The sequence below is a fragment of the Temnothorax americanus genome, unplaced genomic scaffold, assembly GCF_048541705.1.
Source record: "Temnothorax americanus isolate GAGA-0224 unplaced genomic scaffold, ASM4854170v1 Scaffold9, whole genome shotgun sequence".
Classification (NCBI taxonomy): Eukaryota; Metazoa; Arthropoda; class Insecta; order Hymenoptera; family Formicidae; genus Temnothorax; species Temnothorax americanus.
Window position 1 is genome coordinate 5,874,155 of NW_027509812.1, and position 14,875 is coordinate 5,889,029.

The 14,875-nt window shown below is 36.9% G+C and overlaps 1 protein-coding gene across 3 annotated transcripts in view; it reads left to right on the forward strand.

Moving 5' to 3' along the window:
* The window catches only part of Ptp10d (Protein tyrosine phosphatase 10D), a 34,403-nt gene continuing 19,528 nt past the window's right edge, over positions 1-14,875 (forward strand). The window contains exon 1 of one of the 3 annotated variants that reach the window (XM_077424735.1): positions 1-2,953. In XM_077424735.1, the coding sequence (XP_077280861.1) occupies positions 2,870-2,953 (84 nt within the window). In that variant the 5' untranslated portion in view covers positions 1-2,869. The remainder of the gene's footprint in view (positions 2,954-14,875) is intronic. The other 2 variants (XM_077424736.1, XM_077424737.1) reach the window with 2 other exon arrangements.

The window sequence follows — 14,875 nt, forward strand, 5'->3', positions numbered from 1 at the left end:
AACGGATGCAGTAGTGATGGCGGCTGCGTTGGATAACCAGCCGGAGCAGGCCAGGTCGGAGGAGCGAGGGAGACGGGCGACGTGGGTAGGAGAGAGAGCCAGAATCGGAATGGAAAGACAGCCAGGTTGCCGGACGGGGTGGCAGGGGTGAGGGGCGAAGGCGAAGAGCGGCTTAGCCTGGCGCTGCCTCGGTCGTAGCCACGAGTGGAGTGTCGAGAGAACAACCGAGGTCCCGTTGGCCCTGGTGGTCGGCCCGCACCGGGTGAGGCGTCATGAAAGCGCGCCAGTCGACCGTGCGCACCTACAGCCGTACGAGAGCACGCTGAACGCTTCGTTTGCTGCCCATTTCCCGGCCCTTCCTCGCCGTCGCGCCTCCGTCCGTTTTCGGAGCACGACACGTTGACACGCGGCGGCGACCGGCGCATTGGCGCACCTCCTGAGACGTTTCCCAGTCGGATTCACCGGGATCGCAGGATGACAGAGGTGACAGGCGAACGTCCAGCTGGATCGGCGACTCCGCTGATGAACGAGATCGCGCGTTTAAGGGATGTCGCTCTCTTTCTCGTCGAGGAATCGTGATTGGGGCGGGTGAAGAAGCGCGGTCAGTGGCCTGGTTTCTGATTGACACCCTAGGGTGGTGACCTCGGATAAGGGAGACTCTCCTTTTGTGCTTTTAATTAGAAAGTCGGTGTTGTTTTACGGTGTTTATTTTGAAATCCGGGCTTCGTTCTCTTTTATGACGCGTGTAGCTCCTTCCTCGGTGGCTTAATGAGGGCCTAGGGAGCGGCAGAGACAATGGATTCGGAGTAATGCTCAGGCGTGTGCTCCTTTGTTAATCAAGACGGAGCGTTTGTATTCTTAAACTACTCGGAATCTCTTGTTTCTCATAATTTTCGTCCCGATGGATGATTCAGGGATAGTCTCGTATTATTAACTGTGACGTTTCGCGCGGTGGTTCTTCTCACACGCGTGATATTTTCGCGCGTGAATTGCGATAGAGTAACGGAAGGAAGTCTCCTTCGGTAAGTGGACGCATGAAACCGCAGAACGGTTTAATCTGCTCAGTACTAATCCAGCCATAACTCATATTTCATATAAAGTTTCCGTCGTGCGGTTGAACTTGTATTTCATCAGCGACAACGGATGAAGCAAAGTCAAGATAGAAGAGATCTATTGGCTGCAGGACACACGTACGAGCTTGGTGTATAAACAAGTCGGAATTATTGAGATTTTTTAAATTTTGTAAAATAAGGATCTCATATCGTCGAACGACATAATTTAATATTATCGCGAAAAGACTAAAACAAAGTATATTGTATAGTGATAAGTGCAAGAAAAAAATCGATCGGGCACAGACCTTTCTCCGGACAAAATCACGCGTTTCCGATCACCGAGCAATCTCTCGGCTATTTTCAATGTTTTGTGAAGCTTGCTTCGTTACCTCATTGTTGTCACGTTGACCGCGCCGAAGGGTGCAACCCCTAGTTCGTTATTCCGTTCCACACTTCGGAGCATTCAAATCGCGGAGTAACGAAGGGAGGAAACTAATCCAGTCCAGAAATGATATCGCATATTTCGTTCGATGAATAGACAGATGCGATAGAGAGAAATGTATTTAAAAACGAGAGTATAAAATAGAAGTAAAAATAACCACAATATGTTTTTTTTATAAGAAAACAAAGTAATTTTCTAATTCTTCTTCGGTTCGTTACTACATTAATGTATTATGTGATTTCTTTACGTCACATACTTCAAGAATAACATCGAGGAAGACAAAGGTGCCTGATGAGCGAAAGAACCGGTATTCTATTTAAGAACAACATGAAGAAAGGCAGAACAAAAAGACACGATATGATGCGAGAGATAAAGTAGAGAGGCACGCCTATTATACTTTCTTTGTTAGCATAGTCGTCTATGTACATGTACCGGTCGTTGACATACATTTTCAACGTCAGATAGATGTCAAAATGTGAAAAGCAGCTGTAATAAAGTAATGAAAATTATATTAGATATGTCTGTACCAATTAAGCTTCCATTTTCTAAATTAATTTTGTATGAAAGAAACATTGCTAAAATAATTTTACATGAAAGAAACATTGCGCAGCAATCAAATTGATGCAAGAAGCATTCCACATCTAGATTAAAAAAAAAGAACAAAATTGAATGCTCGAAACTAAATCGACCTACTTCGATCCGGCACGAGGACTGTGCGATTTGTTGAAGCAGAATTTAATGGATAACGCGCGCTAAAACACCGCAAGAAAATGATCCATTAATTTTTTTTTATTCCGGGAAATTTACATAACTCTGATGCATCTGACACAGCGGATGTGCCAGACCCGAGGAGGGGAGCCCGAGAACTAATTGTAAGAGCAGCAACGTGCGAGAGTCGCGGATTAACCGAGTCGTCGTTTCCCGGTGTTTTGGATTCGTGATAACGCGTTAGCTTCAGTCAAGCAGAAGGCTCGGTGACACGCGGCTCGCCGACTGATATGGCAGCAGCCGACCTTCCTGCCACCGCGATCCCACGGCTCCTCCGCCATCGTCGCCGTCACTACCTCCGGTACCGGCGTAGCTGTCAAACAACCGAACAGGTGTTACCGCGAGGTACCCGGAGTGGGACACGCGATTTCTTGTGATACCACACGCACGGCGCGACTCGAAGAAGTAAGTCCTAGTGCCGTCGATCGATCGATGTGACACGCACATTCCTCGCGCATTCCTCGTTACTTAACTGGACGCCGAAGGTGTCTTCGTGGGTGTTATATTCCGTGAGGTGTCAGTGAGTGTCTGGGTGAAGGGTGGACCAAGAGCGATTGCTTCGAGAACAAGGAGGTTTCGACGTTGGTAGATTTCGCACTCATCGAAAATGACGGACCGTAAAGTCTTCTGTCCACAACCAGTATCCAAATTCAGCAGCATCCCTCTGCTGCTGTTGATTCTTTTAACCGAGGTAAGTGCCGATAACCACATGGATATGGGACATGTCGATAGAGTATTGTTTTACGCTAGAGACGTGGGTATTAGCGCGCGAAGGACGCGCATTGGTAACACGCGTACATGTTTGTGAAATTATAAAATTGTTTCTTTTTTCTGATGCTTTCGAAAGATGTATCGTTATAAATATTTAACTCAAATTTTCGTTATTTTAAATTTCCCTATAAATAATAAGATTTTTAATTCAAAATTTATCAGGCTAATATTTAACAATTACAGTTTGAGCGTTTCACAATTTGTATGGAGTGCTCAAGAATTACAGTTATACTATTACTTTCTATCATTTACTTATGCACTAATTCATTTTGAATGCACTTCATCTTAATTCTTCTTTGTCTTAGTGTGAAAATGATGGAAATTTATCGTCCTTGCATTATTTCACTGAACTTCTATTCTTACTATCACTGGGGCATATAAAGCGGTTAAATAATGATCTCGATCTAGGACATTCCGCTCCGGAGAATGTCCTTTTACACTGATACGTACGTACTTGAGGCAATCTAGAGGCGATGACGTATAGAAACGTATTGCATAAACTTGCAAATTTAAATTAAGCTTAACATGCTGAATAAACAACTTTATATAAAAGTCAGCACAAATTAAAAGTTCACTTTCAAATTTCTTGGATTAATCTATACCATATGTAAATAATATAAAATTTTTAAATATGTTTGATACAATATTTTGGATCAATACAAATGAATAACAAATAGGTAAGGAACATAAGGAATCTACATTAAATCGTTAGATTCATGTGTGGGCCTATTCTGTAACTCTTAACGACAGTTTCATATTATATTGTGGTTGCGCAGCTTCTTTACCATTATATAATAATATAATATCTGCGAAACGCAAATATAACGATAACGAAACTATCGTTAAGAGTTACAGAATAGATCCACTGTTCACTGAAATTTCCGTCAAAAGAAAGAGACTAGAAATCTGAACGTATACTCGGAAATAAGCGAAGAAATATATTAATATCGGCGAAGAGATCATGTACTTTTGCGACAGATTGGAGTCAGAGTTTGAGTTCTGGTCAACTGATTGGTGAAGGGGAACGTGACCGACATCCAGTCTTCTTTGCTCGATCGAATCGTATCTTGACATTGCGAAACACCGACTGGCTTTCTCAACCGCGAATACATTGCGCTTACTTCGAATGCCGATGTGTCTACTGACTCCTGTATCCGTCAGTACGGCGAATATCCAATCGTATTAGTGTCATTAGAATATATGTGTCTACTGCATACGTATTTTTTTAAAGACGAAACTCTCGGATGTAATAATAACTTATTTTCTCTCTCTCTCTCTCTCTAGCGTTAAATTAATGTTTTCAACTCGAACGGAACAAATTTCACTATTTTATTCGTTTTTGCGCAAGCACGACATATTCAGTCGGACACCAGCAGTAGCAAATTAAAGAGGCTTAAGTGTCTGCCGTAGATAATCGAAATGATTAGTTTTCGGGATCGTTTGCCGATGGTTAGACCGCGGATTACGAGATTTTCCTCCCTCTCGGCGAGAGAGAGGATCTACCTTTCCGGGTAATTTAAATATTTAATGCACTGCAGAGTGCGGGAATTACGTAAATGAGTTTTTATTATCTCTCCGGGAGCTATATAGTGATTTCATTATACAACAGACGAACGGAGCGTTATGCGCTACGAGAATGTCATTTTTCGAAATAATACCTACGAGATAATGCGTTCACGTGATAGCCACGCAACGCTATGCGTTTACCTGTGTAAAAAGATATTAATTTTTAAATTTTTTATTAGAGCTAGATTTATGATCACGTTTTGAAAAGTATTACATTAAATAATATATTTTGTTTCTTTGGATTGTACATTGGATATTATTATATTTATAAAACTTTATAGAAAATATATAATGCAGAGCCTGCTTCAAGATTGTATACAGATTCAATTATTTGTTGATTCAATACGGAGAAGAAAGAGGATCACGGTTTATTATAGCTGTGAGTTACGGTTTATTGACTAAAGGAAAGTTTGGCGAAAGTACGTCGCGTCATACCTAATGAAGTTCATAATGGACAAAATGATCCGTCTAAATAATGTTCTATGCAACGAAAGGAAGCCAACGCCCATTTAACGACCGTTATATGATACCGTTCTACGCGAAATCGATTTGATATCAATTTCATTGCCATGGAACATCTTCTATTATCTGTTAGAAAAATTGATCATCGCTTTGTCATTAATCTTGATGTCTGTCTCACCGATATCACCATTGGAAAAATACAATAGACATTTTGATTGCAAAACTAATTGGACATAAATTATTTCCGGTAGAATAAAAAATAAAAAATTTTTTATCTACGTTTATATATTTAGCTATATATCGAGAAACATACAAATCATTTATGTAACATCAAATGGTGTTGTTTTATTTGATCACAGAGTGAGTCATGCAAAGTGATAAGTACCCATGAAAAAGATATGATGTAATATATAAAAGATATATTCGTGCAACATATGGCCCCTAGCATTGATATCATCATAATGCATTTTGTGAAGGAAATACTTTTCATTTAGACACTCGTTAATTAAAATCCAGTAATTTTGTAAATCAAGTAATCAAAAATCAAATAAATCATATAAAATAAGTAACAAATTGTTAGCGATATTTCGAAATGCAGTCAATTTCGCAAAAGTATGAGAAATCGAGCTTACGTGACACAGAGAAACTATTAATCCTTTTCTTGTGATAAAGTATTAATTTAGGAATCTTATCAATCGTAAGTTTAATTAGCATAGCTATTGAATTAGCATAACATTATGCAGTAAGATATAAAGTTAGAATACACAGAACAAAATTGAATCAAATTTATATAGTATAAGGTTTTAACTCTTCCAATGCTATTTCCAGTTCCACTAAGCTTTCTGTTCATAAATCCGCTTTGCGTGGTACTCTACATTATTTTTGCAACACGGCCAAGTACACCAAATGCTCGTTTATTTTACATCAACGTTCATCCATCGTTCGCAAAATTTACATCCGCTCTTCCGCTGAGAGAGTTAAAATTTTCTAACTACTGGGGTAAAATCACAATGGGTTTCCGCTATACCGATATCCTTTTGCAGATAGATATAAATAGATGAATAAACTTTATAATTTCTTACGTTTTATTAAATTATTTTATTTTTTGCTATACATATATTATTTTATTTTATTTGGCGACATACAAGTGCACAATAAGACGTGTGCCTTATAAATTAGAAATTATTAATAAAACTAATAAGAATAATATTTCTTTTTAGGTAATGATTTGACTCGTATGATATACGATTCGATTCAATTTTTCTGTTTTTTTTCGCGTGTTTCTAGGAAAGAAGAGTGGGTGCGACAAAATCATGACATTATTGGCCCAGAATTCGAGGCTCATGACCGCGCTATATTAAACTCTTACCGCGGAGACCCTGTTCGCCGATAGTCTCGCAAATAGCCGACGTCGTCATTTTTAAGTCGGACGTTACGCTACATATGCGATAAGTTACGTTGACACGCGAGCACATTGTCGGTTAGTCCATCGCAAACAAAAAATCGTCTCCGATAGTTTCCCTATACTATATATGGAAGTTCTCGAGTCGGCATTTATAAAGCCAGTTTCATCCGTTTTATTTCGAATGAATATGCAGTTATCGGATATTTTTTTTGACTGAGTAGAAATCGAAATATTGGCTCGTAACGTGCGTGCTTTCTACGAAAACTTCATGCATACAAATCTCGATCAAACACAATTGTATATTGCATCCAATTATTCGGAATAAAAATAACGCTATTTAAAATACTCGCGTTATAAATTGCTTAATAGTTTATGATGAGTTATTGGAATATTAAATAAACAATTAAGACAGTGTAGTTAATAATATAACATTTATTGCAATTATTATTGCAACCAAGTCTAATCTGTAATTATTACTAAATAAAGTTAAAAGTCTGTAAATATTAATTATCGTAAATATATCTGAAGCGTTAAGAATAATAATGATTTAATATATTAAAGTTTAAAACGACACTCGAAATAAACCAAAAATATAGTAAGCTTAATAATTTCTTTTTTCCGTCACGGTCGCGGCTTACCGGAAACGGCGTCTCGCAAAGGCAAGGACAAGCCGCACGTGGTGCTCTGCTGAGTGTCAAACGACTACGGTTCATCCGGATGTGCGACTATATCCTGGACTAGCCTGGGAAAATACGGCGGCTGTACATGTTACGAAAATACAGCAGACGGGAAAAATAAATCACCGTTCACTCGTCTAAACCATATCCGAGGCCTTCAATCGCGTCTAGCTATCGTGAATGGCATGTAAGAATTAAAATTGAAGCAATCCACAAGCACAAAAAAAAAACAGGATTATTGAAATTATGTATAATACACATGTTAGCCATACTCGGATTATAGGTACTCGATAATACAAAAATATTACAGATGATAACAGACTGATGGAATTAAATTTTTATAGCATAGAAACAGATCTCACTTTCCCCAACTTTCTTCGTAATTGAGTTAAAAGCTGAAAGGTTTCGATTCAATCTAATTAGATAAATGTATAAGAAAGTAAACACGTAACATTTACATACATATTTCAAGTCTAAAATAAAAGATTTGAACAATTTATTCTAATCCGCAGAGTTTATGATCTTTCCGTCTTTGTTGTAAATCTTAACAAACGAAGAATATGAATTTTATCTACATATATTTCTAATATTATTTATCATATAAAATATTAAAATCCATAATATTAAAAGATTTTTCTCATTAGTTTAACTTTGCTCGATCTTCACTTCGATCTTCCTAGTTTTAATTCTTAGTAATCGTTTACGTAAGTAACGATTCCGATATTTTCTTGAATACCTATTGGATTTGACATTGTATTGTGAGATTTCTCTCTTTCTCTTTTTAAATTATCTTTTTATACAATCTATTCTTTTTTGAACCGCAACTGTCATATTAATTTTCTCTATTATTAAACACTCGTAGATTGTGCTGTCAAAATCATGTACATTAATTGTAGAAATAATAATTTGCAAACTAGATTTTTTCCACGCGGTTTCCTTTTATAGACAATTATTTACGTAATTAAATAATTTATTATATTTTTGCTATCATCGCCACATATAGATAATTAATACGTCAATTCTTAGCGATTAGCTCGATGCTTCTCTAAAGCTTTTCAGTGCAAATAAACATCCGCGATTTTACTCACGCGTTTAATCCGTTTGTTCATTCGTTTTCTCGCGTGTCGTGTAAAAAAGACCCGGATAAAGGGACAAAAATACGCGTGATGGTGTACTACGCACACGGTTCTCTGACGTCGTTGGGTATAAAAAAAAAGAGACAGCTTGGTGGCTTTTTTGGCGCATCCCGACTCATCCCTCCGGCCTCCTGGTCGCATCCGCGCGTGAATACACTTGCAGTTTCACTCCTGCTTTCTCTCCTCGTTCTTTCTCATTGTTGCACGCATCCGTCCGAATGCATTTGGATAAATTGTACATCGCGCTATTGAGAAAACCATACGCTTGACGTCATTCTGCTGTCGGTGGCATCTCTTTTGTGTTCAAGGATTGCAGTGGAAACGTTGTTTTTTTTTTTCAAGACCGCGTCTTAATTAAAGCGAGTTGTACCTTACATCCTGCTTCATCCTACGTTGATTTATCCTATACGCATCGATGTGATAGTAACTGCGATTTATACAGAAAATCTTCGAGTTTACTTTGTTGCAAAGATAAATGATGTTTATACGATAAGCAGTTAATTCTACATAGATCTCTTATTGTTTGTGTATACATTCAATTTTCACAATATGTTCAAGAAAGTAACGGTTCAAGAAAGTAATGGTTGCGTAATTGTATCGATAAGAATTTTGTAAAACGTGAGCAAAATTTTTGGTTACACGAAAAAAGAAAGTTAACGCAGCATATTTTACTGTTGCAATCAATTTTGCCAATTATTGTATAAATAACAAAAAATTTGATTATGAGTATTAATTTACTGGAAAAATAATTTCATTACATTTACAAAATTATCTTATAATAATATTTCAATCCTTATTTTATCTGCAAATCGGCCACAGTGCTGTGACAATAAAAAATACACTTAGTAAAGTTTTTTTTACAAAACTAACAAAACGAGGTTCTGTTGTAATATCGAATAATTAGTAATGATAACGATCTTTGGCCGCTTTCACGTCAAATATGCAACAGCAGCGATTTTTCGCTGCGATAACAAAATTCCTTTTCTCCATGTTTACGATGAAAAGAATGCTTTTTCTTAATTTTTTGCATTAATATATATTATAATACTATCGTATCGTAAGACCCGTATTAACCTGATTCAATATCTGACAGAAATATCAAAAACGTAAAAATATGCATTGCAGAAATTTATTTGCAGACGTAAGAAGTTCACGCGATTAAGTTCGTTTAATTGTGGTGTGTTGATTAGAGCGAATCAAAACGGTTTTAGGTATATCGACACACAAATATTGTTACGTTTCCCTGTTATTTCTAAAGCCCAATTTCGCTAATTATAATTATATAGCTATAAAACATGTAGCAAAATACATAATTGAAATGAAATTATCGTATTAGCAAATGCAATTAATAAATAATAATAATCCATAGAATATTGTCGGTATGGTCGCATATATATCTCTTTGCAGATGTTATATTTACATAGATAGATAAATCATAGCTAAATCCATTGACAATCAAAAGTTAGAGTAGTTACCGTAAAGCACTGCAATAGTTCCCTCATGCATTATTGTATTATTTGTCAAACTCACACGTCGTTATTAATTAAAAAATCTCCTCGAAATACAAAGGAGTTAATTTTTTAGGAATTTTAATTAAAGATCACGACTGAACTTTTACAAATTCGCAGACACATTTATTCAAAACGGCCATCCGGATGTAAAAATAGAAATCGCGATATCGTGTCCGAGAAGCGTTCATTTATCATGCGAATCATCAAATCCCGGATACATTAATTACTTTTAATTTATATTCAAAACGTATAAAATTTTCTAAAAAATCGGCGATAATTGTTTCTAAACAGCTTTACAATACAAATTGCAATTTATATCATGATTGCTCATTAATGATGCAAAATATTAGATACTATATTGTTATTTTAGTTAGATCGTACAGTAATCTCAATAATTAATAATTTTTTATATATTAAAAATAAAATCTTATTGTGTTAGATAATCTTCAATTATTTTACACAACAAACGGATTCATTAAAAATAAGTTAATTACCACAAATACATGTGAGTGTACAATTTTACAATGATTCGTAACGCTGAAAAGTTAAACGCAAAATTTTTGTGTTAGTTCACCCTAAGAGTAATATAATCACGAGAACGATGACGCAAGCCTTAATTAGGCAAAGTCAAAAGTTGCGCGGCACATAAATGCGTCATGGATAGCCGAGAGCACGCGTTTATGTCTAAATACACGAATCAAAACACGAATCGCCGGGTCCGATTGTTTAGCTTGCGAAAAACTGTGATACAGCAAATGTTCATTTAAGGACGTTCTCTCGTCCTTATACTAGAGAAAATCGATTTTCTTAGGATTTTCTTGAAACTGTAAATATACGTTAATTTAGGTGTGCTTTATGCGTGGTATAAATTTCAGTACTTCTTCCGGTATAAAAAAATCAAGATACTGAGCCTCAAAGTTTCAACTTTTACTAATGAAAAGGTTTTCCAGGCCAAACGGTAGGAGATACGAGGTTGGCCAGTAAGGGGACCAAAGTTGCTCCTCTCGTCGAGTTCTATAAGAAAAAAATGTCAAAACTAAAAAAATTAAATTAAAATTTTTTTTTAAAACTTTTTGAGGCTCAGTATCTTTATTTTTTATACCGCAAGAGGTACTGAAATTTATACCATTGCACGCATAAAGCACACCTAAATTAACGTATATTCACAGTTTCAAAAAAATGCTAAGAAAATCGATTTTCTCTAGTATATATAAGGACGAGAGAACGTCCTTAATTCGTGTACTCCGCGGATATACGGATTGATATACGGATGCCGAAGTATGTCGCAATCGATAATAGTGACTTAATTTCTATTATTACATTCTTTCGGACGATTGATTTCACGCTTTCAACACGAAAGCACCCAAACCGAACGCAGCTGCCAATATGTCGCAAACGCACCGTCGCGTCGCCGTCGCCGTCGTTAGTCGCGAAGGATGGCTGCAATTACTGGTTAAAAAGTGCTATTTTCGGTTGCCGATTGTCAGTTGCTGTCGCCAGAAAGTTAAAAGTTCGCCAACTCTCTTTTGATAACCACAACTGAAGTCTTAAAAAAACAGAGCATTTCTCAGATGTTTTTACAATGCCCTTCAAATATTTTTATTATCTCTATTTGGCTTTATTTAAACATTGAAACTTTTTATTTTACAGGGTTTATACAATGGTTGTCCTTTTTAGAAAAGAAGCGCACAATACTATGCTCCTTTGTTTCGCATTTGGAATCGTCACGATTATGCTAACGCAAATAAATCCGCGCGATAGGATATTATCACTGTGTGAGATATTGCACTCTCTAGACTTTCGTCTACGTAGGTATAGAGGCATCCAAGCCTGGCGAGCGACCTATAACGATCACCTACAACGTCTGTATCTCGAGTTACGCAATCATCAATCACCTCGCGCGCAGGTAAATACTTTTTCACAGCGATTCGCCGTGGCCGCTCAAAGTCTCGAATTAAGTACCGTCGAGAAGCCGCAGGCATTTGGTAAACAGGAAGCGAGATAGTTAAGTGCACGCGGATCTTATCTAGGTTTATCCTACGGTGTATACTGAATGCGCACCAGCAGGTGCACGTCGAATTGTTACTATGACAAATATCGGATCGGGACGAAGATGCAAATGCCATGTTATTGCCAGATGCATCTTCGAGGCTATCATATCTTTTTTCTTTGATAGCAACAACCAAGAGAATCGCAGCTATGAATAACTTATTGTAAGCGGCTCGAGATAAATCTTCGCCAGAGACTGATTTACCAGATAAATGCAAACTCCTTCGTTATATAACTGATAGATTCGACGAAGTGCAGTAATTTTTTGGCAGATATAATTGTCGCGTTTCGTGTAAATTACTTTTTTATTTCACGACAGTTGTAGTTGATGTTTCTCTCGGAAACTATTAGTACTCGCGCGGATAAGCTTGAGGTAGTAAATTCCTTTAGTGGAATGAAATTCTAACAATGCCAGCTATTACGGGAAAACAACATTTCTGCATTCGCCAGCTATTAATAATTACAATAAGTGATTTCTTTACTTAGTGTGCATCTCTGTTGTCGATGAAAACTTCAAGAATAAAAAAAAAATACATTTCACATGCAGCAATGATGCATTTGCACAACATTTATATACATCTAAGAGTACAATGCGATTAGCATATCATTCTCCTGATGCATCGTAGCTCATCTTCGATCTATAATTGTAAACATATGTCCAGCAATTTCTTGCTGATAAACAATTGTAATTGTTAATTATTTTAGGGTGCAGAAACATTGTCGCATTACACATATATATCAACGTGTATCTTTTCATGTTTGTTTTTGTTAAATTTTGAAAAAGGAAAAAAATTAATTAACAAATTAAATCTATAATGATTAATAAAACGCGGAGTATGTTGAACGACGGCGAAATATTTTTCAATTTCTGTTTAACATGGAAACGTTTTCACAACCGGTCTTTTCTCGACCGGATCTTTTAGTTGTTCCTACAAAAAACGTCAAAGCGATTTGCCAAGCAATTAATGAAGCGTTATATTACGCTCGATATGACACGCCGCATTTATCATTTCTTTGGAAAGAAAAAATTGGCCGAACACATCATCGTAAAATACGTCGTTTGTTTTTAACATGTACGTGACATATTGCTCATTGGACAATATTATTTCGCCGTTGTTTTTCAGAAGCACATTTTTCGCTGCGTTCATCGAGGCTAAACATTTCTACCGTTTTATAAGACGCTGTATTTTCGTTGTCACATGAGTGCAAGAAGAAATAATACTGAAAACAGATTATCGAATGTGATAGCTAAACATAAGTAACGTTATCGCTGCTCGGAATGTTACGAGCGCCTGGTTGATAAGGATTTTTCGTACCGTCGACGCTCGTATAATCGCATAGTCACCGACTTATCGTTTCGAGTATTAGTTTTAAATTCAACGATAAAAATATCCGGCAATTGTAAATAGCTTGTGTGCTAAAAATATAAAAGCTATTCCGACGGGAATAAGAAATGTCAGGCTCGTCGATTTGCTATGTCGTTCACGTTGTGGAAATGCGATGACTGCAATGGCGAACGAGAGATTTTAACGCCGCGCATTTCTGTTTAACAGTCCCGTCGCGTTTCCGATTTACTCGCAGGCGGATCTCGACAACACGTCAGTGGAAAATTATCGTAATGATTCCATTCCCAATTACGCGGTAATTGCATTACGGTCATTACCGACCGTTTTTTTTCTTCCAGCTGCGTCCCAAACGGTCGTTTCAGTGCCACGCTTCGTCAATGACGCGGACAATGTAACAGGATGATCATGCGACGCACGTTATATGCTGTAAAAGTTACATAATCAGGAGAGAGAGGGAGAGAGAGAAAGAGCCAGATCGAAGCGTTAATGCAACGTCCGGCTATAAATTTACAGCTTTGCTTGTTTGTGTGCTGGCGCAAGAAACGCTGCGCTTGTTCGCGGACGATACACCGGAATGTGGGTCGATTTGTGGTCGATCAAATGTAGACGTACAATACGCATCCGTGAGCAATTTACTGGCAGAGCAAATACAATGGAATATTCGCTGTACGTTCCAAAATGCCGCATCACACTCGGCAGAATATGTTTGTAGCGCTCGAAATTTTCCGAACGGTCGAATAATTCTTTCGCTCGGATTTTAAATTATACGAATTTTTCCGGAGATCTCGTAGAATATGTAGGTATTCGAAAAATTCAAATCCGTGAATAGTCTATAAAATAGTAAAATAAATCTAGACAATATATTGTAAGAAAAAAAATAAAAAAGTTATTTAAAGTGAACATTATTTTCTTTTGAATTTTCCTTGACATTTGATTCGAATTTTTGCGCATGAAGATTGAAAATCGAGTATTCAGTCATTCATTTTTATTCAAATATAGATAAACATTTACATTTCAAAGTGTTTTATTTTTTAAAAATTGTTTTTAATTTCTTGTTTAAATTCTAAGATGTATGTATATTTATAGTAATGTTTAGAAATGTATAAATCCGTTTTGACAAACGATCGATAACGGCGTGGAGAGTTTGTCACGCGAGACGTGCGTGACGTCGGTATAGCGATTATCTAAGAGCAACATGCTGCATTTCATTATTATCGCTGATTTATCTCGCTGTTATAATTTAGTTGTCCGGCCATTAGGAATTAAAGTACTCTCGTTTAATTAATCACGCTCTATTAATTATCGTGAAGCGCGGCTTGCGCTATTTATATCACAATTTTCCAAATAGTGAACATTATAAATAGCTTTTGCACAGTAGCTTTTTCCATCCTGGTGCATTGTAAATACCCGCATCACACATTTTTGTGACATAAATATTATCGCGAAACAGATAACGGAAGGCAGTTGGACTCCAGCAGAGCTTAAAAAGATAGCGATATATATATATATATATATATATATATATATATAATTGTTTAAAAATAGACATGAGGACATTGAGTGGCGATTAAAAGGGAAGAAAGGGAAGGCCATCGGTGCACAAATCGAACAAGGTCGTGCAACAGGTTTTGCAAGGGGTAAAAATGGCGAAGCACGCAAGCTACTTAGTTAGAATCTCCCGAGTGCACAT